This window comes from Mustela nivalis, assembly GCF_964662115.1.
Source record: "Mustela nivalis genome assembly, chromosome: 1".
Classification (NCBI taxonomy): domain Eukaryota; kingdom Metazoa; phylum Chordata; class Mammalia; order Carnivora; family Mustelidae; genus Mustela; species Mustela nivalis.
This window is the reverse complement of record NC_139020.1, coordinates 189,939,913-189,967,885: the sequence shown is the minus strand read 5'-3', so window position 1 is coordinate 189,967,885 and position 27,973 is coordinate 189,939,913. Positions and strand designations below refer to the sequence as shown.

Genomic DNA, 27,973 nt, shown 5'->3' with positions numbered 1-27,973 from the left:
CTGCAGCCAGAGGTAGCAGGCGGTGCGGGTGAGGCTGGAAGTCTGGAGCGGGGCTCTCGGGGAGGGTCGTCGACTTCAGGAAGAGGCGGGAATGTGCTGACACCACTGCCTGCAGACTTGAGCTGCAGAAGGGAGAGAGGTGGGGAGGCCCCCAGTGAAGACCAAGGCCGGCTCCTCAGGGATAGTCGCTGCTGTGGCCAGTGGGCAGTTCCAGAGTTGGAGGTCTCCTTTCTCCACAGTTGATGAAATGGATATGGGCCAGTCATCATCAGCGTTAGGCTGAAACTCATGTCTCCGCCCAGCATGTCGGGCAGATTCTGTCCAGTGGCTCATTCCTTAGAAGGCAGAGAAAGCCTGGCTCAGTGTTCTCCACCTTCCCGAGGCCCTGCCTGCCTGCAAGGCTCTGGGCCCCATGCACCCGGATGAGACTCCACAGACTCCCAGGACCCCGCCATGCCCTCAAGAAGTTCAGGAAAGCCATGTAGCCATTGGTGAAAATGGACAGATCATCTCCAGACCCCACTGGAATCACACGTGCCATCTTCTTCCCTTTACATATCTCCGTCAGGATGTGTTGGGTTTTGCCTCATTTTTCAGTAAAACGCCTCTCCTGTTTATAGGGAGGTGAGAGAATGAGGCGAACAGGGAAAAGCTACTCCGCTTGAGGGAGATGTGGTTTAACTGGGACGTTTCTCCTCACGCCCAGTGTCGGTGCTGTGCCCAGCCTGTCCCGTGTGTCCTGTGGGTGGTAGGTGAGGTGATGGTTGGAGGCTTCTCAGAGGCCTGATTGAGGGCCTCCCTCGAGCTTCGGTCACTCACTCCAGAGGACCTCTGTGGTGGGGAGGGGGCTTCCCGTGGCCACAGAAAGGCTTATGTAGGAACCTCTCTGCTCGTTGGGCTGCTTTCGTGTCAGGCTAGCAGGATGTTCTCTGGGGACTCCTGAGCAAAGGGGGGATGCTGAGAATATGGGAATATGCAGGCTGTTTTAATGGGAAAAAAGGTTCTTACTAGATTTCATCTAAGAAGAGGCCTGGGAGATCCACAAACCAAACAGGCTGACCCTATCTAGTTGAACGTAGCTGCTGATTAAATGGAACTTCTGCAGAGAGCACTGTCAGTTAGATGCTGTGGAGAATTCTTGCTTCCTCTAGAGTGGCCTCCCTGGATGGCTTTGTCCCCTGTACCACTTGTGGCCACTGTCGTTTGTCATTCATTATGCAGGGGCAGAGGCTGTGTCAGGAGCCAATTGCACAAGCCGTCGACAGCTCAGAGTTTGTTTCAACCCAGGCAGGGTGTAGAAGGCAGCGGGTAGCAGGGAGCCCTTAGTGGCCTGGGGACGAAGCATACCCTGCACCCTGGGGGAAACCTGTGGTCACTGGGTCCAGGCTCTGAATTCTCTGTCCCTCCCCACCTTTTACCACAAGACCCACCCACTCAGCCAAGTGCAGATCCTCAGACAACAGTGGGTACCCAGCTCAGGCCAGATTCTAGATGTCTGTCTTTGGTCCCCAGGAGGGTTTGTCTGTGTTTTCTCTTAGCAGGATCTGGGGCCAGCTCACCTCTCACATCCCCGTCGTCACCGACTCCACCCTCTACAGCAGGTGAGTGATGAAGCCGCAGTCCCTGCCACCCTCCTCTCACCCAGCAGGAGGAGGAGTGGGACCCTTTGCCTTCTGGCCCAGGCACAAGCGTTGCAGGGGTCAGCCTTCTCCAGGGAACCCCTGGGGAGTGCACACTGGGAGAGCTGAGGGTCTCTCTGTCCCAAGTCCCACTTCATGAGGAGTGGAGTATTTGGTTTCAGAGGCAGCAGCCACCCTCTACCTCCAGCCTGCTCTCGTGCTAAAAGGCATCATGCTGGGCTCCTCAGATCAGATCTTGCCCTGGTATGTGCTGAGCCGATCTGAGCCAATCGAAACAGTTGTGCTGCTGCTGGGGTGCCTTGTCCTGCCAGAGCTCTCCCCTTGGGGAGCCCAGGCACAATGTCATTTTGTCACCAAGCAGCACTGGTGAAATGCCCAGGTGTGGGAGCGATGGAACCACCTAGCTTCTGCTTTCCTGATGACTATTCATGCTGTGACTAGCCTTTGTTTTGCCCTTGCAAATTCAGTCAGATTACCATAAGTTTGGTTTGGAAAAAAAAAAAAAAAAAGCATTGATGGGATGGCCCCAGTTCCCCAAACCAGTGAGGTTGTGGAGCAACAGGGGCGCGGCTGAGAACACGAAACAGCATGGCCACTCTGGGAGAACACGAAACAGCATGGCCACTCTGGAAGAATCGGGCGGTTCATTTCTAAAACTAAACACAGAACTATCATAGGATCCAGCATTCCTGCTCCTAGGTCTTTATCCTAATGAGCTTGAAACTCACGTTCACACAGAAACTTACACACAAATGCTTATAGAAGCTTTGTTCCTAATCACTAAAAGCTGGAAGCCACCAAGATGTCCTCTAGTAAGTAAACTGTGGTACATCCATATGGTGGAATATTATTAACATTAAAAAGAAATGAGTTAAAACTGGCATATTGCTAAGTGAAAGAAGCCAATCTGAGAAGACTGTATACTCTATGATTTCAGCTATATAATATTCTATAAGAGGCAGAACTGTAGAAACAGCAAAAAAATCAGTGGTTTTTAAAAGAGGGGAACCATAGGGAACTTCTGTAACTATCAGGTCAACTTTCTATAAACCCAAAACTGCACTCAAAAATAAAACATTAATTTTTTTTAATGAAAAAAAAAAAGAAAAAGAAAAAATGGGAAGAATATATCTTGGGGAATATTTATAAGAATAGTCTCTAATTCTTTCCCTCTTTCTTTTTTGAATTAGTATCTCTTTTCTGACCATTTTGCATGCCTCAGAAAAACACACTGGTGGACCAGTATTTCTTTTCACTTCTTAAGGGAACCAGATGCTCTCAACATCAGAGGAGCTGGTTCTGGCTTTCAGAGCTTGTCAGCTGTGCTTGGAAGAGTTGCTGCAGCTCTCTGGAGGGAGGGTCACTGCCTGGGGCTGATTTATGAGTTGACAGTTCCATATTCATCAAGGCCTAAGGCAGCACCAAGGAGCTATCAAGAACTTTACCCATCTGCTCTCAAATCTTCTAACTGACCTTCCTGAGAAAATGACAAGCAAGTGTAAAGGGAATAGTTTGCACAGCTTACTTCTGGCTGGTGGTATCTCCTCTTGCTGACTGAGGGTGGTTCCTGGTGGCTTGCTGCCGAGCGTTCTGGGCCAGGACCCGTTTTGAGGATCCAAGTACCTGGTTCATGGGAATGATATTCTTTTCCCTGGCCGACTTTATGAGCAGCTTTTACAAGAAAGCCCCCAAATACTGTTCAAGAAAGAATATAGTCTTCTCTGTCTTGTGTAGGGGTGACTTGTATAGACTAGTCAGAAATTTCTGGAACTCCACTGCCCAGATCATGTTCAGCCATTTAATGGAAGAAAGGATATTAATTTCACACCACTTAGACATATGAAGGAAATTGAATGAAGAGTGAGAATCCATAAATGCTTCTTTAATGCACGAGATGTCTCTTTAGTTACACAGAACACCTACTGTATGCATTAGAGTGGTTGTGGGACATTAACTTCCAGTTCTCATTTTTAAATGCCTTGGGGAATTATCAATCTATTTGGATTTTTTCGTGAACCCTCTGATTTTACCTGTGTTTTGAATTCGAGCTATCTCATACTGTAGCAGGTTTACGTGAGACGAGGACATTTTTAGAATGAGAGAAGAAGGGATCTTTTGTAATTGGAGGCAATGTTGGAAAAACGTTGAGGTGAGTGGGAGCGGCAGGGGGCTTTACTGTGAATTTGATCGGACCTTTTCTGAAAGGGAGTTGTAAGGATTGAGCGGGAAAACATGTGAAGACCCAAGCACAGAGCCTGGCAGAGGTGGTAGGTTCCCAGCAATGATTGGCTCCTTTCCTTTATCTCCTCTCATGATTTGTTGATGATCGGTCTCGGCCCTGAAGACTCTACTCTGACCTCTGCTGGGCACTTACTGTAATGCATCTCTTAAAAATGATAAGCATTCGCTTGTCAACCCAGCATTTCAGGCCCTAAACGGTGAGTTTATTCATTCAGTTACTCAGGATGCGTTGAATGAGAGCTTGCAGTGTGCTGGACACCGTGGTTGGTCCTGGGTTACAGGGATGAATAGGGCCCTAGTTCGTGTGGAGTTCTTTTTCCAGTGCCTCTCAAGAACTCCAAGAAATAGACATTATTAAACAAGTGCTTTCCTTGGGGTCCAACTCTGGTAATTTTTCTACTCCCAGTATTTCCCCTCTTTCAGTAGAGAATCTCTACCTGAAAAACTACTGCACCAGCTTCTGTTCTGTGCAAGGCAGAAGGGAGCCACAGACAGGTAGTGGCTTGGTGCTGCCGTGCCCGTTTGCTGCTCGGTAAATCCTTGTTGCTGGTTTGCCTAGGCTTGCCCTGCCTTCAAGGCCACTGCTGGGTGAGAGCAGACGCCCAGCCTACGGGTGGCATCTTCTGGCTGGTCGGTCCCTGCCTAGACTGATCCTCCTTCTAAGACAGGAGGCCAAGCTTCTCAGTGGGCTCATCTTTCTCACTGCTTCTTTACACGCTGCCCATCTTGTTGCTGGAATCACATTTACTCCAATTTATGTCTTTATTTCTAGGTCAAGTTTATCATTAAAAAAAAAAAAAAGGCATGCTTATCTGGGAACCAAGTGAAGAATAGTGTCTTCTAGCTTTAAGATAAAAGGCAGTTTTCTCAATAAAGGAAGGAAGAATCTTCACTTTCAAGGAAAGTATTCAACTAACAATTCCTGCTCAAGGTAGCTTCTCAAACACAACTCAATCTGGGAGCCCTTGGGAACTATGCTTTGGGCCAGGGAACCTAAACTTGAGGGTGAACACTTGCTAGTTCTGGGACCTTGGGCAAGACAGTTGGCCTCCCTAATTCTGGTTTCTCATTTGTCAGTGAGGATAGTAACAGTGCTTGCCTACAGGAGTTTTTATGAGGATCCAGCACATTCCACGTGTATGGGGTTAGAACAGCACCTGGCATACACAAGCCCTCACTACACTGTTCCTTATCAGGAGACCTTGATGAATCACTTTACATGTCTGGGTGTTGGCTCCCTCCTCTGTCAAAGGCAAAAAGGTCAGAATTAAGGGGAGACTGTCTCATTGTCCCTTCTAATCAAGCATACTGTAAATCCACTGGGGATCCCGTTTGCTCAGCAAGAGATCAACTTAGGCAAGTTCCGTTGGCCACATTGTCTTCCGCCTGAAAAATGTCAGCCTTAAGCACGTTCGTGGTAGCTGACGGTGGTCTTAGGCTCCGTGACTTTTAGTATGGGGCAGAAGGACATACGATGATAAGCTAAGCGGTCTGCCTCTCATGAGCTCTCTCCAGCAAGCAGGTAAGGGCTGGGGCCTCCCGCATTCCTTACCGCCCCTCCTGCCATGGCTCCTCTTCCTGAGGTCCTTACCAGATTGATGGAAGAAATGCCATTTCCCTAGGTCTGCTGGTCATTCCTTTGGGAGGAGTGAGATTCTCTAAAACTTCTGCTTCAATTCTTATATTTTCAGTGAGACCATTCCTTTCTTTTCTGCTGAAGGTTATACTTCCTGCCTCTGGAAAGTCACTTTTTCAAGAGCTTTAAAATTCTTTGTCCTGACTTATTTCATGGTAAATATCCCCAACTTGTGTTTACACTTTGTATTCCTAGAACTGAGTAGTTTAGAAGGTCCCAGTTTATACACACACACACACACACACACACACACACACAACACCCTGGCACTCTCTTTGGGAGTAGATAGGCCTGTCATCTTGCTATTGTGTGTGTGTGTAGTATCTTTTTAAAACAGGTGTGCAAAAGAGTGTTTTGGGAAAGCTAACTGAGAAGAGACCCTCAACGATTGTTGTTTTTAGTAAGCATATCTAACATATTTTAGGCATTTACTTTGTGCAAGGCACTGTTCTATGTAATTTAAAGTCATGGTTTGATTTAATCCCCATGAATACCTTCCTTTCCAGTGAGAGTAGTTCCTACTAAAGCTCCATTTTAAAGGCAAAGAAAACGGAGGCCCTAGTGAGGTTAAGGGATTTTGACCAAGGTCACACAAGTGGGGGATGCTAGAGCCAGGATCCAAACTTGGTTCCGACCTTGAACATTTACTGGGTTGGTTTTGTTTTTTTTTTAAGATTTTATTTATTTATTTATATGACAGACAGAGATCACTAGTAGGCAGAGAGAGAGGAGGAAGCAGGCTCCCTGCTGAGCAGAGAGCCCCATGTGGGGCTCGATCCCAGGACCCTGGGATCATGACCTGAGCCACCCAGGCGCCCCTACCTGGTTGGTTTTGATGGAGTGCCTGTTCTCTAGGGTGCACAGTAGGGTGTGTGCTGTTAAACACTGCTCTGTGGCCTGAAAAGAGCCCTGAAGGTAGAGTCGGAGCACTCTGGGCCAGAGTCCTAGCTCTGCCACTTTACAACTGAGACCTTGGACAAGTAATTTCCATTCTCTGAAGCTGACTTCTAAAAGAATTCCTGGTCTTTATTAGGTCGTGTACACCACAAAGCTTTATAAGCAGCGATGTGCTATAAAGTGGAAGCCATGAATGACCCGCAAGAGAACTCTAGCCCTTTTGCTTGCAGCTAATAATTTAAAGGAAGTCATTTTGGAGAGAAAGCTGGCAATTCATAGAAAACTCAGTGTGTCAGAATGAGTGGGGAGAGAGGGAAGCTTCAAATCTAGAGAGCTGACGAGGGAAAACAGAGCCTTATGGGCACAGAGTGACTAAAAGCTTGAATAATAGGAAGGATGATTGAGAATAAGTAAGACACAAAAAAGAGATATATTTATTTAGAATGTTGGGAATTTCCCGACTCTGTCTGGCCAGGTGAAAGTCTGAAACCCATTCTTGGCTCAGAATCCGTGTCTCCGGCCATAAGAATTGCTTCTTTTTCTCGAAACCTCCACACACATACAAAGCAGTTGCCATCTTTGGGATGAGCAGGTCGGCCTTCAGTGTTTCTCTGAAGAGTGTGTTGGCTCTGCTCTCCTGCCCTCTTTCAGCCCTCCTTCCCCACCTCCACGCCCAAGGGGGTAAGGCTGGTGTGGGTAGAGGTGGCACAGGGCAGAGTGTCCCCAGCATCCTCCCAGAGCTGTCCCTGGGGAGTGGTCAGCCTGCCCAGCCCCTCGTGGGCCTCATTTCTCAGCCCCTCTGCAGACAAAGCAATTCTCCCCGTTCATCGGGAACTCTGGGATTCTGTCAGGAAGAGCATTATCCTTCACATTTACCCTGGAATCTAGTCAGTTAAAAGGAAGACAAGAGCCATGTTTGCCTGGCTTGTTTTCTCTTTCATAGTTTTATAGCCACAAGGAAGCAAATGTCACTCCCTGCCCAAATTCAGCCTGTAGAAGGTGGCCTTGGGGGAGGTGTGACTTGCCCCTGCCCAGGAACTCCGCCTTCGACCTTCCCTGTGCTCAGTGCTCTTCCCAGCTTTAAAAAGGCAGGTCTCCATTTTAGATTATAGAAGATTTGAGGAAAAGTGATGAGTTCTAGTTTTTCTCCCTTCTCGATAAGCTGTCCTTATTTAGCAGTAGAACTAATTGCACTTCCTGTACTCACTCCACTTTGGGGGGGGGGCGGGGATTAAAACCTTCACAGGTCTTCTGAAGTGAGTGTTGTGCTTATAAACAAATAAAAATCCCATCTAGGGGCACCTGGGTGGCTCAGTGGGTCGGCTCGGGTCATGGTCTCAGGGTCCTGGGATCGAGCCCCACATCGGGCTGTCTGCTTGGCGGGGAGTCTGCTTCCCCCTTTCTCTCTGCCTGCCTCTCTGCCTACTTGTGATCTCTCTCTGTCAAATAAATAAATAAAATCTTAAAAAAAAAATCCCATCTAAATGGCTCCAGGGGCAGGGACACAGAAAAAAAGTATGAAGAGGAAAGCGATTCTCTGGCAACTCTGTTAGCACGTTGACTCGCTGATTACTGTCTGAGCCTATTTTCCGTGTTCTAAAATAGTCACTGTCTTGTTTACAAACCAGTGCATTTTGCGGTGAAGTGGGTCTTAGCTTGGCAGTGAGAAGAATCAGCATGTGGTGCAGACTAATATTTTGCTGTCTCTTACTATTTGCTTAACAGACACTGAAATCTGAATAATGACATGTGTCTCCTCTCTCTCTCTCTCTCTTTCTCTTTCTTTGCTGTTTTCAGTAGAGCATGCACCATTTTGAACGTGAATTTTCGGTAAAGTAAGCTATACTGATTTCTCTAACTTTAAAGATGCTCTGTTTCTGGATGTGAAATGGGGCCCAGTGTGTGGAGATCGCAGAAGTGATGAACAAATGGGAAAGCAGATTTGGGACGATTTCCTTATCTGAACATCTAAACGAAATACAGCATCTTTAAAAAGCACCCAAATGACTTCATCTACATTCATTTCATTTTCACCATGACCTTCAAAATCTTCATTTCCACTCTGATTGTAGTTTTAAAACACAGCTCAAAACCTGCAAATCAACTGCATGGCATTTTGTTATATTTTCATTTTGGAAAGCAGGATCCCACAGTGTTGGTGCAGCAAAAATATTGGTTCCCTGTTACTCTGATACAGGGAAAGAGTGTTAGCCGGCTGAGTTCTTGATTTTAGGAAGACAGTTTACCGGCTTTTATAACGGACAGTAGGGAAAAACAATTCTCTAGAATATCCCTACTAATTCTTGCGTTGGGACAAGAGTGCAGCCTTCTCATCTACCTGAGGAAAAATACAAAGGCAGTTGCCAAGAGCTGGGAGCGCGGTCTGCTTCCAGGAGTCACTGCTATCTGCTCCCTCTCGAGGGTGGCTAGCAGGTCTGGTGTTGGTCTGGTGGCCCTGTGGTCTCCCTGCTTCTATTCGCAGACCACAAAGACAGACCTGCAGAGACTTGTAGATGGCCCACTGCTAAAACTGGCCCCAAAGAAAGGGCAGTCCCCAGACGTTCTTTCCCCAAGGCTGGTGAGGGTCTTTCTGGCAAGGCTTTCCACCCTAGATCTAACTGAGGCTCTGGATTGCCAGGTTCTCAGTTTGGTGAATGAGATTCTGGGGAGGATAGAGTAGCTGGCTTTGGGATTTTTGACTAGGAATAGGTAGGATGGAAGAGAACTGTTTCGGAGCATCCCTCATTCTGGGTTTGGAAGCCAGTATTTTTCAAAGCTGGGTGAATTCAGTTAGCAACCAACCCCCCCCCCCTTTAAATTTTTAATTTAAATTCTAATTAACAACCAATGTAACACAGAATCTGTCTGGTCTTGTCTGTGGCCTGGGGGTAAGGGCTGTTGGGACCTGTTGGCTGGGAGGAGTCGGTGGCTGTCAGGCCTGCCTCAGGCCACATAGCCAGTTCTGAATTTGACCCCTATCAGTATTGCCAACTGTTAGAACGTGTTGTAGCTTAAGCCCCGACAAACTTTAAAGGAAGCTTGTGGACTATAGAGAAGGTAAAAAGAAAAGGCCAAAAAATCTTGGTGTTGGGCCTGCAGTCAGTGGCTGAGTCCCTGGGTCTGTTCTTGCTTCTTCTACTCCTGGTCTTCTGACCGTGGGACTTCCTCCCCACTTCCAGAGTGTTCTGAGCTGGCAAGATGAGGTCTGGCCTTGCCCTGGTTGTACACCTGAATATCAGCCCTCATTGTCTCAGGCCCAGTAAGGAAAGTGGGCCTCGTGGGACAGTTAGGCCCTTTGGGTCTGGTCCGGCCTCCTGGGGACAGATGCCAGGGTTACTTTGTTCCTTACCCTTGGATGAACAGCCTCTCTTTTGGCACAGACCTTCAACGTCTCATTTGCTTTATAAGCACAGGTTACTCTTTGACACTTGGGACCATCTATTTATTTATGCTACCTACTTATTCAAGGAGATTCATTTAAAGCCATAACAATCTCAAACTTTATGTGGAAAAATAAAGATCCAGGTACTAAATATCACCCCCAACTCCCATACTCTGAGATAGTAAATTTGCACTTTTAATTTTGAGTGGCTGGTAATGCAGCCAAAGTTGAGGTTGGGCTCCTCATGAGGGCCAAGCAGATTTATTCTGTGCCAAGAGGCAACCTAGATCCAGGTCCAGCAGCTGAGACCCACTCTAGCTAGCCTCCCAGAGTCCCAGGCTGAAGGGGTAGCAGGTCTCTGGATGGCTCTTCTGTGCCTTTAGCACAAAACCAGTGCTATTGCAGCCCAGAGCCTGTCTTCCCTCTTGGAACCTGCAGTGCCTCTTCTCTGAAAATTCTGGAGCCCCTTCTGATACACGGCAGGCACTGAATGTCAAACCCAGATGCTGGCCAGTGGGCGGCACTGCGGAATCACCTGCTGGCTCCTTGGGGCACTCTTGGTGCTGCTGTTGAGTCCCAAGAGCCTTCAGAGACACCCCCTTCCTCCTGGGATTTCACTGGCCACTCTCCAAAACCCTCTTCTAGCATGCTTATTCTCTCTGCTCTTCTCACCTCGGCAAACATTGTGGGTTTAAAGTCCTTTTTATCTTTGTAACCCTGTAACACACAGCTGCGAACATTTTTCCCCAAGTCATCCTGGCAGAGAACATACTAGGACTTCATTCATTGGTTGTTCCTATGTAGTACCAGTGAGAATTACATTTTGTTCATTTGTCTGTATTTAGTGTTTATTCATATTGCTGTATTTTCACCGTTTGAGAATTCTAAGATTGCAGAGCATGAATGTATGTGTCTGTGTGATTCTTTAATTGCAGCTGGCTTAGGTTTGAGTAAGAGATGAAGGTAAGTGGTCTTCCATGAAATACAAGACTTTGAACTGTTATGTGTCACGCTCGGTGAAAATGATGCTCTTAGCTAAATACTTGGTGATCCTGAACCACTTAACCATAGAAACTCAGGTGGTGAAGGGTGTGTTTACTTGTTACCAGCACAGCTGGGCAGCAGGTTAGAGGGGAGGGACACCTAACAGGATGTGTTGCTGTGTAGACCTAGGAGGGGCTGAGACTAAGGCCAGAAACAGGGGAGTCACCGAGAGCTGCAGGATTCCCAGATGACAGGACACGTAACTCTGCCGCACCAGCAAGTTCTTTAAAGCAGGTCTTTGGATGTATTCAGCTTTTATTTTGTCCTAGGAGAGTAACTCATTCATCGATTCAAAACTGTAACTGCCACATGTTGGCATGCCGGGAAGCTTTAGATATGTGTCCAGTTCCCTTCTCTTTGTCCACTTGGGCGGAGTCGCTCCTGATGCTCAGCGAAGGTGTAGGGTTATTGCAGCTCCGTTCTGTTCCGGGGTGAAGCCCCGTGGAAGGAAGGTCCCGAGGAAGACTCCTCGAGAAGACTGTTGCCAGGGAGAGAGCCTTCTGCCCCCTGCTTTGCGCTGCTAACAGTTACTAACTAGCATTTTATATTTCTTTAATATAGCCTAATAGAAAATGATTATTCAAGACACACGCCCCTGGGGAACCCTCAAACCCAGCAGGCACTGTTCTTTGCCTAGCATCCTGAGTGGCTTGTCATTTTCTGTTAAATCACATCCTTCAAATATTGTGTGTGTTGGGGCAGCTAAAGAAATGTTCGTCCTTTGTCAGTGATTGATACTCAGGTAGCCCAACTCTGTGCATACAAATGTCTGTCTTGACTTACTGGCTCAGTAGGTGCCCTGGACCTGCCTGAAGCAGCCGATGGAACTTTTCTTTGGGGACCACTGCTAAAATTTGGAAATGGGAGTTAGAGCCTCACCTATGCAGGGAGAATGTCACTGTGTAGAGTTTCATATCATCTATGATATTCAGTCTTAGATGACTTATTACCTGGGGGAAATGGCAACCTTTAATTAATTCCCCTTTGATGCTTCTAGTTTTCTTGTTCAGCATTTAAAAAAAAAACCACATAGAACTGGGTATCTTGGTCCCTCTGCGGGAAAACATTGGCAGGCTCGTCGAAGTCCCTTCTACCTAGGACTGAGCAGTAGCATGTGTGCCGGGGGGGTTGGTAGAGATGATACTGACTGTCCCCTTTCTCTGTCCCCCACCCAGGGATGTCTGCATTACCTCCACCTCCACCTCCGCCTCCGCCTCCACCACCAGCAGCTCCCTTGCTTCCTGCGAGCACAGAGGCGCCTACACAGCTCCTGCCCCAGGCTGTGAATGGTGTGAGCCGCGGGGCCTTACTCAGCTCCATCCAGAATTTCCAAAAGGGAACTTTGAGGAAAGCCGAAACCTGTGATCATAGTGCTCCTAAGATCGGCTAAAGCTTCGTGTTTACATTTGGAGGGAAAAGTTCTTTGTTTTTTCCTCCCACCTCCAGCCCCTGAAGTACTCTCTCCGGATGAATGAGCCAGGACAGCCACTTGCTGTCTTGCAGATGCTTGTACAAGAAGCTTCTCAAGAGGGGAATATTCAAATAGAATAAAGTCAGGCTGGCATTTCTGCCTTAAGAAATATTTATTTTGCTCCTTTATTGCCATTTTAAAGGAGTCTGGTTCATCCTCTAATGGGCATCTTTTGGGGGCAGCAGCATTTTGGAGTCAGCCTTTTCACTCACTGAAGGAAAGGGACACAAAAGCAATGACCACGTCCAGTCACAGCAGTGAATGACCTTTGTGTTGCAATCCCTCCTCTCCCATCAGACAGCTCCCAGAAACGTTCCTCTCATTTCTCTATAAAGCATTTTCTGGTTATTTCTTAGACAACTCCCATTTTTGCTACCTTATTTCATCTTAGACATTATTAACACTGTAGTCTGAAGCCTAGTTATGTCGTGGAGTGAGAGAAGCAACTGAGTTCTTCCTTTTCCATTCGGATAGACAGGCAAGTCAAGTCCGGAACCCTCTCTAGGTTCTAACAGGAATACCATTGTGGTTATAGAACTCAGGGCTGTGAAAGCAACCACTCGACTCATAGTTCCTTTTAGTTAGAGTATATTGGACAGGCAGAAAATGTTAAGATTAGGAAAAGCGCTTTCCGGATTAGAGGATCTCCTTAATCCTCAGCAATAAAGTCAAGTTTGTGGTTTGGGGGGGGGGGGGTTATTATTACAACACAAGTAAATTTGGCATCCACAGAAATCAGTTCTGATTTTTGAAAGATTTATCCAAATACATCATCTTTCTAATGTTACTCATTAGATCCTTTATCCTATTATTTGTTTAAACCCTTAAATAAATTGCACTTTAAAGGATTATCAGTAATCCATTTAAAAATTCAAATACACACATCAGTGTTGGTTACTATGCAGAGAGAATGTCATTGTGTATAGTTCATTTAATCTGTGATAAATGTTCAGCTGTATTTTTTATTAAAATAAACCATGTCAAGAAAATGTGTCTGTAGCTTGGCTAGGCATTTGAAGTGGGGATTTTTTGTGGGAACTTTTATAAAAAAATAGATCCATACAGTATTTCTGGTTTCCTTCTTACCTACCTGATGTCTCCTTTTTGTCATATTTTCCCTCTTAATTACTAAAAGCTAACAATCCTGTCTTGCTATTTAAATTAGGCACCCTTTGTATGCTTCTATAACTAATTGTGTTTTCTGTCTCAACTTCTTTTTTTTTTTTTTTTAAAGATTTTATTTATTTACTTGACAGAGAGAAATCACAAGTAGACAGAGAGGCAGGCAGAGAGAGAGGGAAGCAGGCTCCCACTGAGCGGAGAGCCCGATACGGGACTCGATCCCAGGACCCTGAGATCATGACCTGAGCCGAAGGCAGCAGCCTAACCCACTGAGCCACCCAGGCGCCCTCTGTCTCAACTTCTAAAGAGGACAGCATATGGTAGAATGTCTTTTGTGGCAATGGGAAAAATACTTGACATGAATTTTGGTTTATTTGGAGGGGAACCCGATTACAATTGGGCATGTGAAGAGTCTGTGGACAAGTTCCTGTTACAAATGTGATGGCAGTTTAGGTGATTAGTGTTGCTCATTTCTTAACAGAAATTCTTAGCAGAATTTTAAGACCTCCACCCACCCCATGTTTATTACTTCAAGAATATAAAATTACAATTAGTCATATTAGGAATTCTTTTATTCCTTATCAAAACAATTTAATAGTAAATGTAGATGATAGCTTTTACCTTTACATACAGGTTGTCCTTTTTGGATACATATTTCTGCAAAACTCTGCCACATTCATACCTGTCCTTATGAGAGGTTAAAATTTTACATTAGCCTTATTCAAAGAATGTGGTGATTGTAACAGACCAGAAAAAACCCCATGGAGTCTAGGGCAGGAGAGTTTTTTCCACATACAAGCACATTTAAATTCTTCCAAGTACAAAAACATACGTGTTGTTGCTTTAGAGATAACTTTATGAATCATAAGGTCTTACAGTACAATCCAGGTGAAGTAGACAGCAAGTATTTTAAGTAAATCCCAACGACTTGAAATTCAAGTCCAAACTAAATATTTAATGTTTTCTTTATTGCAAATATGATGTCTTTAACTTGAGGTATAGAGTTGTCTTCTAGAATCTTTGCATAAGGCATGGGGACGTCAGCACCAGTGACACGAACTGCAGGAGCATCCAGGAAATTGAATGCAGGGCCTAGGAGAGAAGGAGGCTAACTGAGAGGCAAGAAAAGCCACTGAGCACCACCACCTTCCCATAGGAGGTATGGCTCTCCAAAAGAGAGAAAATCTAAAGGAATACTCATTACCAGTACTGTTTCTGGCTTTTTAAAAAACATTTACCCCTCCCCCACCAAAAACACCCATCGACCCAAATGAAAAATGCCAAGGTGACAAGTTAAGACTGTTGGCCTAGCTTCTAATCTCTGTCCAGTATCAAGGTACACACTATTTATTACAGTTTGAATATTCTAGAACCAGTTTCTCTGAAATACCTTCCATGATCCTGGCACAAACTTCAGCTCCTACTCCAAACTGTGGCCAGCCTCCTTCCACAGTTACAAGATGATTGGTCTTCATGACACTGGCTTCTATTGTTTCAATGTCCATTGGTCTGATGGTTCGCATATTTATCACCTAAACAGACAACATAGATATGATTTGCAGAGCCACTGCACCACAAATGTAGTCTCATCCCCGTAATACCACTCCCTCTCTTACTTCCTGTTAATCTCTGGGTCTAGGAAGATCGAATCTGCCTATCCAAGAACAAAATGTAAAACGGGAAATTGTAATTAAAATGAAAATCTTTATCTCTACCACAAGTGGTTAAGAATTCACTTATCCTCCTTTACTAACTTACTTCTTGTCAAAACAACTAATAACTACCAACTGACTGCTCACTGTGCACCAGGTGCTACACTATGTGTGATTCCCACAACCACCCCGAGGGGACAGTAAGTGTATTCTCCTCAGTTTACAGCTGATGTGGCTGAGATTAAGAGTACAGATCTTGCCCAAGTGTAACCAGCAAGTGGCAGGTCCTGACGTGAAGGAGTTAGACCCTGATTTCTAAGTCTGCCCCTCTCCTGAACTCCAGCTCCAAGGCTGGATTCCAACTTGAGAAAGCAGGTAATACTGGAACAGATCTAGAACCTACACAATAAAAAGCTAGGTGTTGGGGCGCCTGGGTGGCTCAGTGGTTTGGGCTGCTGCCTTCGGCTCGGGTCATGATCTCAAGGTGCTGGGATCGAGCCCCGCATCGGGCTCTCTGCTCCGCAGGAAGCCTGCTTCCCTCTCTCTCTCTCTCTCTCTCTGCCTGCCTCTCTGCCTACTTGTGATCTCTGTCAAATAAATAAATAAAATCTTTAAAAAAAAAAAAAAAAAAAAAAGCTAGGTGTTTGCAAAGCAAGATTTTACACTCAGTTAACCTGTTAAAGAATTCAAACTCCTATTTCTGGGTCTTAATTTTAAAAGGAAACTTTCTGGTTTTTCCAGAAGTGAATGTCCACATACCTCACATTCAATTCCCTCTTTGGATAGCACTGTTGCAGCTTCTAAGCAGTGGCCTACAGGTCTTGAATGGGCAACTACGGTTATGTGTGTCCCTGAAACAAAGTGGTCACAGATCAGAGGCCAGGTTGAAACCAAAGATGCTGTACTGCCCCACAGCCACTGTGGCTCTTGCTCATTTGTAAAATCTTCAACTCAACTCCATTCCAGGGAGGTGAGATGAAATACAAATCTACTGGACTGAGAATTAGGAAGCATAAATGTATAAGCAAAACAGGACACATTTTCTTAACTTGATCTCATCCTATAATTTCCTAATCAAAGTAAAAGGCAAGTAACTTCAAGAATGAATTTGACTAGGTGCGTCTGGCAGGCTCAGTCAGTTAAGCGTCCAACTGTTGGACTTAAGCTTAAGTCATGATCTTAGGGTAATGAGATTAAGCCCTAGTCAAGCTCTGGGCTGGGCATAGAGCCTGCTTAAGATTCTCCCCCTATCTCTACCCTGCCACTGCTGACCTTCCCCCACCTCTAAAAAAACAAAAAAAAAAGAATTTGACCAACATAAATACAGGGGCTAGATTACAAATAATATTTAAGATGTACTAAGTGCTCTTACCTTGTCTTTCTATTTTGGCTTTTCCAATGGGAATCAGAAAATCTTTTGACTGAGCTTCTGAGGGTAATTCAAAAGGAACTCCATACATCAGTTCATTCTCTAGCACCACCACTGAAAAATACAAATATTTAACAGAAGTAACTACATGACCAAATGTATATACAACACTATGACTCATTTTGCAAAAAGTTTCACTGTGAAAGTAGGAAGCCTCACAACTATTGTGTCTAGTAGCCTTGAGAGGATGGTTTAGGTACCAACATTTATATTCTGGTCAATCCTAATTTTATCTATTGTAGTTAAATCAGCGTTGTAGGTACCTAGCAGGCCCCTTTACAGTCAGAAAAGCAAAAACAAAACGACCTTTTTGAAAACGGTCTTTACCATATCTCTAAATCATTAATTGACTTTTTTTTTTTTAAAAGATTTTATTTATTTGACAGAGAGAGATCACAAGTAGGCAGAGAGGCAGGCAGAGAGAGAGAGGAGGAAGCAGGCTCCCCACTGAGCAGAAAGCCCGATGCGGGACTCGATCCCAGGACCCTGAGATCATGATCCGAGCCGAAGGCAGCGGCTTAACCCATTGAGCCACCCAGGCGCCCCATTAATTGACATTTTATATGATATATCTAAGCCTAACTAGAAGCTTTAATGGCTTCCCTCCAGGCAAAGATTGCGACTTAGTTCTTTAAGGTTCAAAAGAGACCCAACGGTCATTCTACTGACCTGGATTATTATCCCGAATGGCTGATTTAATAAGTCCTTTTGCATCCTCTGAATTCCAGGGGCTGACCACCTTTAGGCCTGGGCAGTGCCCATACCAGGCAGCAAAGCACTGTGAGTGCTGGGCAGCCACTCCTGCTGAGGCGCCATTGGGACCCCTGAAGACTATGGGCACAGGCTGAAGGCCCCCCGACATGTAGTAGGTCTTGGCAGCTGAGTTTATAACCTGGTCAATGGCTTGCATAGAGAAATTGAAGGTCATAAATTCACAAATGGGCCTCAACCCAGCCTGTCAAATCAGAAACAAAGATCTTTGAAAAACTAAAAAGTGATAAAAAGTGGCAACCACTCCAAAATTCAAACAATATTTTTAAAAGGTCATGTTAAAAGAAGTATCTTTGGATGAGATTCATAAAGAGGATTACATACCATAGCTGCACCCACGGCAATTCCAGCAAAGCCCATCTATAAGTAAAATATAAACACAAGTGAAAATGCATAAAAATCAGAACAGCGTACACTTTAACATGCCCCTGAAAGGTCCACTTCCTGATGGAAGACTTACTTCAGATATGGGAGTGTCTATGATCCTCTTATCTCCGTATTTCTTCCACAGGCCTCGACTAACCTAAAATTACACGATGATCTCATTACTTTTAAGTATATATGGGGGCCAAAAGCCACCTCAATTTATATTGCTTTATTGTATTTTGGGTTACCTTATATGCCCCATCATACTGGGCAACTTCTTCCCCAAGCAGAAATACCTTCTCATCTCTTTCCAGCTCCTCATCCATACCTTGGTTTATAGCATCACGAACTGTCACCTGTCACAGGTATGGGGAAAACAATCAACAAGGATTACTGCAGAATTATCTCAGATACTACTGAGGTTCTCTCCTTTTATAATTACCTAGGTTGCCTACAGCACATAATATAAAAACTATCGCTAGAACAGGCTTCTCTTTAAAAGTTCAAAGAATTAGAAAAGTAACATTTTTATCATACAGCCTCACTGGATTTGTTAGTGAGTTTACTGAACTTTTTTTTTTTTTAATTTATTTGACAGACAGAGATCACAAGTATGCAGAGAGGCAGAGAAAGAGAGAGAGGGGAAAGCAGGCTTCCTGCTGAGCAGAGAGCCTGATGTGGGGCTCAATCCCAGGACCCCGGGGATCATGACCTGAGCCAAAGGCAGAGGCTTTAACCCACTGAGCCACCCAGGCACCCCCCGAACACTTTTTTCTTGATGTGCATCTAAACTTAACAAAAATCTCTTTACTGGCCAGACCAGCTCATAAGTAGTTTCCTAAGTAGAAATTATACTGGGTTGTTTATTTCCACACTTGGTATAGCGTGGGACGGAGAACTGTTAAGGAGGCCCATATAAAACTATGTTTTGAGCACTCACTAGGTACCAGGCACTTCCAAACACTACCTTCAGAATCTACAAGTTATTTTACGAAACAGACTGGTAGAATCCTCTAATTAAAAAAAAGGGGGGGGAGGGTGGGAAATTCATCAAAGAGTTGAACACAGAATTACTATATGATCCAACAATTCCAATTCTAGATGGATGCTCAAAAGAAATAAAAGCAGGGACTCAGACACTTGCACACCAATGTTCTCAGCAGCATTATTCACAAATCCAAAAGGTGAAAACACCCAAATGTCCATCAACAGATGAATGGATGAACAAGATGTGGTATATGCATAAGATAGAATATTAGCCTTAAAAAAAGAAATGAAGGGCGCCTGGGTGGTTCAGTGGGTTAAGCCTCTGCCTTCGGCTGGGGTCATGATCTCAGGGTCCTGGGATGGAGCCCGGAATGGGGCTCTTTGCTCAGCGGGGAGCCTGCCTCCCTGCCTACTTGTGATCTGTCAAATAAATAAATAAAATCTTTTAAAAAAATGAAATTCTGACACATGCTGTAACATACGTGAACCTTGAAAACAACCATGCAAAGTGAAATAAAGCAGACCTAAAAGAACAATGTAGGATTCCACTTACAGGACGTACCAAGAATAGATAAATTCACAGGCCCAGAAAGTGCAATAGAGGTTACCAGGAGCTGGGGGATATGGGAAGTTCCTGTTTAAGGGGTAGAGTTTCTGATTGTGATGGTGACAAAGTTCTAAAGACGGATGGTGGTGACGGTCTCACAACGCAGTAATTGGACTTAGTGCCGCTGAATATACACTTCAAAATGGGAACATTGGATTTATGTATTTTAGTACAGTAAAGATTTAAAAGGAGGGTGAGGGAAGAAGCGTCAAGTCTAGTGTAGTCAGACCGCCCCACAGATTCCCAATGAGCCTGGCGGGGGTGATATGCTGGTGTGTCCGGTGCTGGGTCCCAACAGAAGCACGACGAATCCCAGGCTGGACGTCGGAATCCGTAGACTCCAGGGCCCGCTGCTGTCCCTCTCCCCATGGCGCAGGCGCGTCCCCGGCCTCCGCCCGGAGATGGACGGCCCCCTCCCTGCCCCGGCGGGCGTCCAGGCCACTTACCTGCAGCGCCGCCGGCGCCGTCCGGTGGAAGCGCCTCCTCAGCAGCCCGGAGACCTGGCGGGGAGAGAGAAGACGCTGAGAGGGGACGCAAGGTGGGCAGGAATCGCGCGCAGGCACGCGTGCCGCTGTGTACCTGTTCAAGGGGTCTCCGCATCAGGCCAGACACTGCCGCCATCTTGACTGTGTCCTCTAGCCGTCGCCGAATGACAACACAGCAGGACCGCAGTCTAGTCAGGCCCCGCCTCCCCCGCCAGCTCGAGCCAATGGCAGGGCGCGGCGCCTGCGTGCTCTGCCCATCCCCTCAGGGGTGAGGGGCCGAGGGGCGGGGCTGAGGTGGCGCGTTGGGTGGTTCCACAGCTGTTTCTCGGGTGGACTCCCCGAACTTCCTCGGGAGCGGGAGGTTGCTGCATTGCGGGCTGCGTGTCGGGGACGCTTTCCTAAGTGGTGGTGCTTGAAGCACGGAGACGGAAAGTCAGACTCTAAGGAACATAACTTGAGGCTGTTAGGTCAGCCTTTTGAGGGCACTGAAACCCTCAGGGCACCAGGGGTCGCTTGCGCACTCTCTAGTGACAGGGAACTTAACCACCTTAGGAGCGAGTCCGGTCTTCCGGGACCGCGCTCAGTCTGTTCCCTGGAATGCGAACCAGAGCTTTCACTGATGCATTAAGCGCCTACTGTGTGCCAAGCATTGTGGGAAGTGCTTTACAGCTCCTTTAATTCTCACAGGAACCCTCTCAGGTGATTGCTGTTACCTCCAGTTGTCCTCAAGTCACTTTGGGTTGTCAGTCCTCACAAAGTCTCAGAAAGTCCTTCATCCAAAATTTTCAACCTTCTATGGGCTTGACCAAATTATTGATTGATTGATTGATTTATGGCTTGGGCATTTCAAACGAGATTTATTAAGAGGGATTTTTCACTCACCCTCCCTTTTCAGACGTAATTTAAACACAGTGAAATGCGCATTCCTCCCCCCTCAGAAAGTTCCCTCCATGTTTCCTCCCAGTCATTCCCCACACATCACCGCACAAGGAACCACAGATCTAATTTCCATCATTGTAACTTAATTTGCCTGTTCTCGAACTTGAAATAAAGGCAATTATAAGACGCGTACTCTTGTGTCTGGCTCAGCAAAGTGTTTTTGAGATTTATCCATGTTGAGTGTATCAGTAGTTTACTAATTTTTTTTTTTTTAAATAATCTTTACACTCAGCATGGTGTTGGAACTCATGAACCCCCTGAGATCGAGAACTGCAAGCTCTTCTGACTGAGCCGGCCACTTGCCCCTCCTCCATTTGTTTCTGATTTAACATATCTAAGAAATCATTCCTAAATTCAATATCGTGAAGCGTTTTTCCTATATTTTCTTCTAGGAGTTTTATACTATTAGCTCTTATGTTTAGGTCTTTGACCCCTTTTGAGTTAATTTTTGTATTCCATATAAAGTCGGGCCCAATTTCATTCTTTTGCATGTAGATATCCAGTTTTCCCAATACCATTTGTTGAAAACACTGTCCTTTCCATGTTGACTGTCATGGTACCCTTGTTGAAAATGATTTGGCCATATATGGGAGAGTTTTCTTTTGACCTTTCTAGTTTATTTTTTGGTTTCCATGCCTATATTTATGTCAGTACCACACAGGTTTGTTTTGTTTTGTTTTGTTTTTAAATATTTTATATATTTATTTGACAGAGAGAGAAGGAGGAGCAGCAAAGGGAAAAGAATAAGCAGATTCCCTGCTAAGTGGGGAGCCCGATGCAGGGCTCAATCCCAGGACCCTGAGATCATAACTGGAGCCAAAACCAAGGGTTAGACGCCCCACTGACTGACCCACCCAGGCGCCCCAGTACCACACTGTTTTGATTACTATAGCTTGGTAGTAAGTTTTGAAATCAGAAGTTGAGTCCTCCAGCTTTGTTATTCTTTTTCAAGATTATTTTGTCTAGTTGAGGTTCCTTGAGATTCCATGTGAACTTTAGGATGGGTTTTACTATTTCTGTAAACACTGTCATTAGGATTTTGATAGAGATTGCACTAGATCTGTAGATTGCTTTGGGTGGTGTTGACATCTTAACAATATAAAGCCTTCCAGTCTATGAATACAGGATATCTTTTATGTATTTGTGTTGTCTTCAGTTTCCTTTAACAGTGTCTTATAGTTTCCAGTGTTTAAGTCTTTAGCCTCCTTGGTTAAGTTAATTCCTAATTATTATGTTCTTTTGGATGCTATTATGAGTGGAATGCTTTTCTTTTTTTCTTTTTTTTTTTAAGATTTTATTTATTTATTTGACAGAGAGAGATCACAAGTAGGCAGAGAGGCAGGCAGAGAGAGAGGAAAGGAAGCAGGCTCCCTGCTGAGCAGAGAGCCCGATGTGGGACTCGATCCCAGGACCCTGAGATCATGACCTGAGCCGAAGGCAGCGGCTTAACACACTGAGCCACCCAGGCGCCCCTGGAATGCTTTTCTTTTCTTTCTTTTCTTTTTTTTTTTTTTAAGATTTTATTTATTTATTTGACAGAGAGAAATCACAAGTAGATGGAGAGGCAGGCAGAGAGAGAGAGAGAGGGAAGCGGGCTCCCCGCTCAGCAGAGAGCCGGATGCGGGACTCAATCCCAGGACCCCGGGATCATGACCTGAGCCGAAGGCAGCGGCTCAACCCACTGAGCCACCCAGGCGCCCCCCTGGAATGCTTTTCTTAATCCCCTTTCTTAATCCCCTTTTCATCTTATCCATTGTCAGTGTATAGAAATGCACCTGATTTTTGAGTGCTGATTTCATATCCTTGCTGAATTTGTTTATTCTAACAGGTGTGTGTGTGTGTGTGTGTGTGTGTGTGTGTGTGTGTAATCTTTGGGATCAGGCTCCCCACTGAGCAGGGAGCCCAATGTGGGACTTGATCCCAGGACCCTGAGATCATGACCTGAGCCGAAGGCAGAGGCTTAACCCACTGAGCCACCCAGGTGCCCCTTTGGGATGTTCTATGTATAAGTTCATGCCATCTGTAAAAAGAAATAATTTTGTGTCTTCCTTTCCAGTTTGGATTTTATTTTATTTTTCTTGCCTAATTGCTCTGACTAGAGCTTCCAATACTATATTGAGTAGAAGTATCAAAAGCAGGCATCTTTGTCTGCTTCCTGATCTTAGAGGAAAAATTTTCAGCTTTTCACCATTGAGCTAGCTGATTTTAACTATAGGTTTTTTATATATGGGCTTTATTATGTTGAGGTGGTTTCTTTCTATTTCTAGCCCAACAAATGTTTTTAACATGAAAGGGTGTTGAATTTTGGCATATACTTTTTCTGTATCCAGGAAGTTTTCCCCCCTTCATTCTGTTTATGTGATCTATTTCATTGATTGATTTTTGCATAATAAGATTATTTTCTTACCGTTGTCTTCAGAGCACTGTTTATGGATTCCGTATACAAGTCTTTTGTCAGATATGTGATAGGCAAACATGTTCTTCAGTTTATGGGTTGTCTTTTCATCCTGTAAAGATACTTCACAGGCAAGAGTTTTTAATTTTGATGAAGTCCAATTTTTCAACTTTTTTCTTTTATGGATTATGCTTTTATTGGTGTCATATATGAGAAATTTTTATCTAACACCAGCATAACAAAGATTTTTCTTCTTTTTTATAAAAGTACTATGGTTTTGTTTTCCATTTAGATCTATGATCTATTTTAATTTTTGTATAATATTTAAAATATTTAATTTTTGTATAATATTGTATAAAATTTTATACAATATTTGTATAATGTTTAGGTTGACATCTTTGTTTTTTTTCAAGTATGTCCAATTATTCCAATACTATTTGTTGAGAGAACTACTTTTTCGATTGAATTGTTTTTGCATATTTGTCAAAAATCATTTAGCCAAACTTGTGTAGATGTATTTCTAGAGTCTATCCTGTGCCATTGTTCTGTAGCTCTGTCCCTTCTCCTCCAGTACCATACTGTCTTGATAGCTATAGTTATATTGTAATGCCTAAAATCAGGTAGTGTGATTCCTATGACATTTTTCTTCTTCAAAATCATTTTGGTTATTTTCGTTTTTTACCCTATAATATAAATTTTAGAATCAGCTTGACTGCAGTTCACTCCTTTGTGTTGTTGCTTACCCATTTCATTGATGGATACCTAGGCTGTTCCCAGTTTGAGGCTATTATGGATAAAGCTGCTATGAATATACATATTAAAGTCATTATGAGGCCTATGTTTCTGTTTCTCTTGGAGTGAAATTCTGGGTCATAGATAGAGCAGGTATATGTTCAGTTTTATAAGAAATGCCAAATAATGGGGGTCCTGGGTGGCTCAGTGGGTTAGGCCTCTGCCTTTGGCTCAGGTCATGATCTCAGGGTCCTGGGATAGAGCCCCACATCCGGCTCTCCGCTCTGCAGGGAGCCTGCTTCTCCCTCCCACTCTGTCTGCCTCTCTGCCTACTTGTGATCTCTCCCTGCAAATAAATAAATCTTTTAAAAAAAGGAAAAAAGAAAGAAATGCCAAATAATTCTCCAAAGTGGTGGTACTATTTTATATTCCTTCCACCAAGATGAGCACATTTCAGTTACTCCAAATATATATTTTTTAAGATTTGTGTTTATTTATTTGAGAGAAAGCAGGAGAGTGGGGTGAGGGGTCTAGGGAGGAGACTCCCTGCTGAGCAGTGAGCAAGATTCAGGGCTTGATCTCCAGAGTCCAGGATCATGACTAGAGCCTAAGGCAACCTCTTAACTAAGGTGCTCCAAATCTTTACCAACATATGATGATATCAGTTTTTAAGATTTTGCTATCCTGTTGGGTATGGGTTTATATCTCATGTTGTTTTAATTTTTGTTTCCTTGATTATCAACAGTGTTGAGCACCTTTCCATGTGCTTAATGTCTGTCAACCTCTTTTAAGAAAGTGACCACAGCAGAATTTAAACTTCACACGAAAAGCCTCAGTGAATGAATGTCTCCTTTTGTTCCCTCAGGATGAAGCAGAGAAGACATGCTTTGTATTCAGGGACAGGTGGCATATTAGTGATTATTCTTATTTTATCAACAACAATGCCTCTGGTTTCTTTTTCTTTTTTAGATTTTATTTATTTATTTGAGAGAGAGAGAATGAGAGAGAGAGAGCATGAGAGGGGAGAGGTCATCGGGAGAAGCAGACTCCCCACTCAGCAGGGAACCCGATGTGGGACTCGATCCTGGGATTCCAGAATCATGACCTGAGCTGAAGGCAGCTGCCCAACCAACTGAGCCACCCAAGCACCCAATGCCTCTGTTTTCTATGATACGTTATAAATACATTTTTATGAAAGTGATCTTATCTTTCCTCACAGGTTAAAAAAGTGGGAAACCCTGTACCAAATTCATATATAAATGAATATTGGATAAGGAAATTTTTAAAAAGTAGAAATAGGGAAAAACTAGAAGCATTTGCATATCCATCAGTTGGGAACTGGTTTAATGAAGCATGTTACATCCCTTCCATGGAATATCACTCTTCTGTTAATAAAAATGGGAGAATGAAGCAGACCTACATGTACAGATCTATACATATATACCATATGTACTTATTGGAAACAATTTCCAAACAAGATGAGATATGAACTGAAAAAAATGCAATCCTGGGCACTTGAATGTCTCAGTTGGTTAAGTGACTGCCTTAGGCTCAGGTCATGATCCTGGGGTCCTGGGATGAAGTCCCACATTGGGCTTCCCCTGCTCTGCTGAGAGCCTGTTTCTGCCTGTCCTCCTGCTTAGGTTCTCTCTCTGTGTCAAATAAATAGAAAAATGGAATCCCATTTGTGTAATAAAATACAGGAATAAAAATATTTACTCATAAAAAAAGTGTTTTGAAAGAATTCATAAGAAATTGTGAAGAGAGGCTAAACAGTTGAGGGGTAGAATTTGACTAATAGAGATCAAGAAATGTTTTACTTGTCTTTTTTTTTTAATTTTTAAAATTTTTATTATTTATTTATTTATTTTTTAAAATATTTTATTTATTTGACAGAGATCATAAGTAGGCAGAGAGGCAGGCAGAGAGAGAGAAGGAAGCAGGCTCCCCACTGAGCAGAGAGCCCAACTTGGGGCTTGATCCCAGGACCCTGGGATCATGACCTGAGCCAAAGGCAGAGGTTTTAACCCACTGAGCCACCCAGGCGCCCCTTTTTTAAAAAAATATTTTATTTATTTATTTGACAGAGAGAGAGAGATCACAAGTAGGCAAAGAGACAGACAGAGAGAGGGGGGAAGCAGGCTCCCTGATGAGCAGAGAGCCTGATGCGGGACTTGATCCTGGGGCCCTGAGATCACGACGTGAGCCGAAGGCAGAGGCTTAATCCACTGAGCCACCCAGGCACCGCTTACTTTTCTTTTTATACCTTTTATATAATATTTTTTTTTAATAGTGAGAATATTTTTCTTTAATTTATTGTTAATTAGCATACACAATTCATAAAATTACAGGCCAAATAATATACTGGGAAATCTTTGTCACAGACATGGCAATATATTTATATAAATACTTAATACATAAAGAATTCCTAAGGAGTAAGGAGAAACCACTAAAATCCCAATAGAAAATGGGCAAAGAGCATGAAGAGGACACTTTCACAAAGTAGTAGAAACGATAGCAAACATGAATTATGTAAAAAAAAAACAACAACAACAAAACATGAATTATGTCTGACTTCACTCATACCCAAAGGGATAGAATTTAAAACATCAATGAGACCCCATTTTTTGGTCCTTCAAATTATTAAATATTTGACAAAGTTTATCCATATTTATAAGGGTTCAGGGAAGTGGACACTCATACACAGTATTAATTGTTCGAGTGTTTCTGAAAAGCATTTTGTTAATCAATCCTTAAGAACCTTCAAATAAATATGTTCATCCATATAAATAAATGTGTTTATATTTTATAATATATACATATTCCTTTGGCCTAGCTATTCTACTTGTAAGGATTTATCCTCTTAAATCTTGGTTGCTTCTGATTAATTTATGTGAAAATATTCATATAGTAGGACAGTTTTTCAACTATTTAAATATCTGGGAAAATACTTAGATAAATTAGGATATATCCGGATGTTGAAATATTACATAATACCTGAAATTCTATTTTTAAAGAATTAATTAATATGCAAAAGTATTTATGAAGTAATATTAAAGGAAAAAAGCAGGATAAAAATAGTTTGAAATGTAATCCGAATTTTATCTAGAAGTATGTATGCATAGAAAAATGCTTGGAAGGGATAATATGTAATAGCTTAACAGATTTAAAAATAAAAGGAAGATTTTTAATTATCAAAATATGATTTATTATTTTTACATATTTCTTTTTCATCTATTAATTTGCCTTTATGTTTTATATTTTATTTTTAATTCCAAAAATATTTTTGAGTAGGAGATTTTTTTCATTATAGGAAAAAAAAATTCAAGTACAGAAAGTTAAAAAGTGGGGCACCTCGGTGGCTCAGTGGGTTAAGCCTCTGCCTTAGGCTTGGGTCATGATCTCAGGGTCCTGGGATTGAGCCTCGCAGGGATTGAGCAGGGAGCCTACTTCCCTCTCTATCTCTGCCTGACTCTCTGCCTACTTGTGTTCTCTGTCTGTCAGATGAATAAATAAAATCTTAAAAATGTATATAAAAAAAAAGTTAAAAAGTACTTGCCCTACCCTCCCCCAACCTTCGTTACCTTGCTTCCTCTCCCCACTTCGCCAGCCACTATGACTCATTTCTTCTGTGTATTTACAAGAAGGACCATTTGTGTATAAGCATGTATATCTGGATCTCTCTTTGTTTACACGAAGATTAGCTTTTTGAAAACATATTTTTAAGTGAGCATACAGTAAAGTTCTGTGTATGTGTGTGTCCAACTTGAAGAGTTTTGAAGCTGACAACCACAGTGAGGATACAGAACAGTCCTATGATCCCCAAAACTCCCTCCTTCTCTTCTCACAAAGCCCACTCCTTGCTCCCATCCCCAATAACCACTAATCTGTGTTATTGCCATACTACTGCCTTTTCCAGAATGTTATATAAATGAAATCATACAGTATATAACTTTGGAGTCTGACTTCTTTCACTCACATAATACTTTTGAGATTCATCCAAGTTGTCATGTGTATCAGTAGTTCATTGTTTGTTCTTGCTGAGTAGTACTCAACTGTATGCATGTACCACAACTGGTTTATCCATTTGCTTGTTGAGGGACATTTGAATTGTTCCCAGTTTTTGGCAATGCTGAATAGAGCAAATTCAAAAAAAATTTTATAGGGTTTTATGTAA

At 43.5% G+C, this 27,973-nt stretch overlaps 3 protein-coding genes across 17 annotated transcripts in view; 2 read left to right on the top strand and 1 right to left on the bottom strand.

Moving 5' to 3' along the window:
• The window catches only part of PXK (PX domain containing serine/threonine kinase like), an 81,148-nt gene extending 67,848 nt beyond the window's left edge, over positions 1–13,300 (top strand). The window contains exons 17-20 of one of the 15 annotated variants that reach the window (XM_082739409.1): positions 1,539–1,601; positions 8,215–8,244; positions 10,732–10,759; positions 12,016–12,061. In XM_082739409.1, coding sequence (XP_082595535.1) covers positions 1,539–1,601; positions 8,215–8,231 — 80 coding nt within the window. In that variant the 3' untranslated portion in view covers positions 8,232–8,244; positions 10,732–10,759; positions 12,016–12,061. Of the gene's footprint in view, positions 1–1,538; positions 1,602–5,601; positions 5,673–8,211; positions 8,250–10,731; positions 10,760–11,975 lie in introns of those variants that run through there. The other 14 variants (XM_082739405.1, XM_082739408.1, XM_082739404.1 and 11 more) reach the window with 14 other exon arrangements.
• Positions 13,301–13,987: 687 nt separating this feature from the next.
• PDHB (pyruvate dehydrogenase E1 subunit beta) lies at positions 13,988–19,953 on the bottom strand. The gene is made up of 10 exons (XM_082739562.1): positions 19,825–19,953; positions 19,692–19,745; positions 17,900–18,007; positions 17,746–17,808; positions 17,610–17,645; positions 17,184–17,469; positions 16,458–16,568; positions 15,845–15,936; positions 14,824–14,965; positions 13,988–14,525 (listed from the first exon to the last, which is right to left on the bottom strand). Exons 1-10 carry the CDS (start codon positions 19,864–19,866, stop codon positions 14,380–14,382), a joined length of 1,080 nt encoding a protein of 359 aa, XP_082595688.1. The 5' UTR covers positions 19,867–19,953; the 3' UTR covers positions 13,988–14,379.
• Positions 18,022–27,973, top strand: part of KCTD6 (potassium channel tetramerization domain containing 6) — a 40,210-nt gene continuing 30,258 nt past the window's right edge. Inside the window, exon 1 of the mRNA XM_082739600.1 lies at positions 18,022–19,783. The gene's annotated coding sequence lies outside the window, so the exon portion shown is untranslated. The remainder of the gene's footprint in view (positions 19,784–27,973) is intronic.

Excerpts from the sequence above, each read along its gene's own strand:
- PDHB (XM_082739562.1), bottom strand. The coding sequence starts at position 19,866 with ATGGCGGCAGTGTCTGGCCTGATGCGGAGACCCCTTGAACAG. Across the intron at positions 17,470-17,609 it reads TTGCCGTGGGTGCAGCTATG|GCTGGGTTGAGGCCCATTTG; the intron begins GTATGTAATCCT and ends CTGATTTGACAG. Across the intron at positions 14,526-14,823 it reads TTGTGCCAGGATCATGGAAG|GCCCTGCATTCAATTTCCTG; the intron begins GTATTTCAGAGA and ends CTTCTCTCCTAG.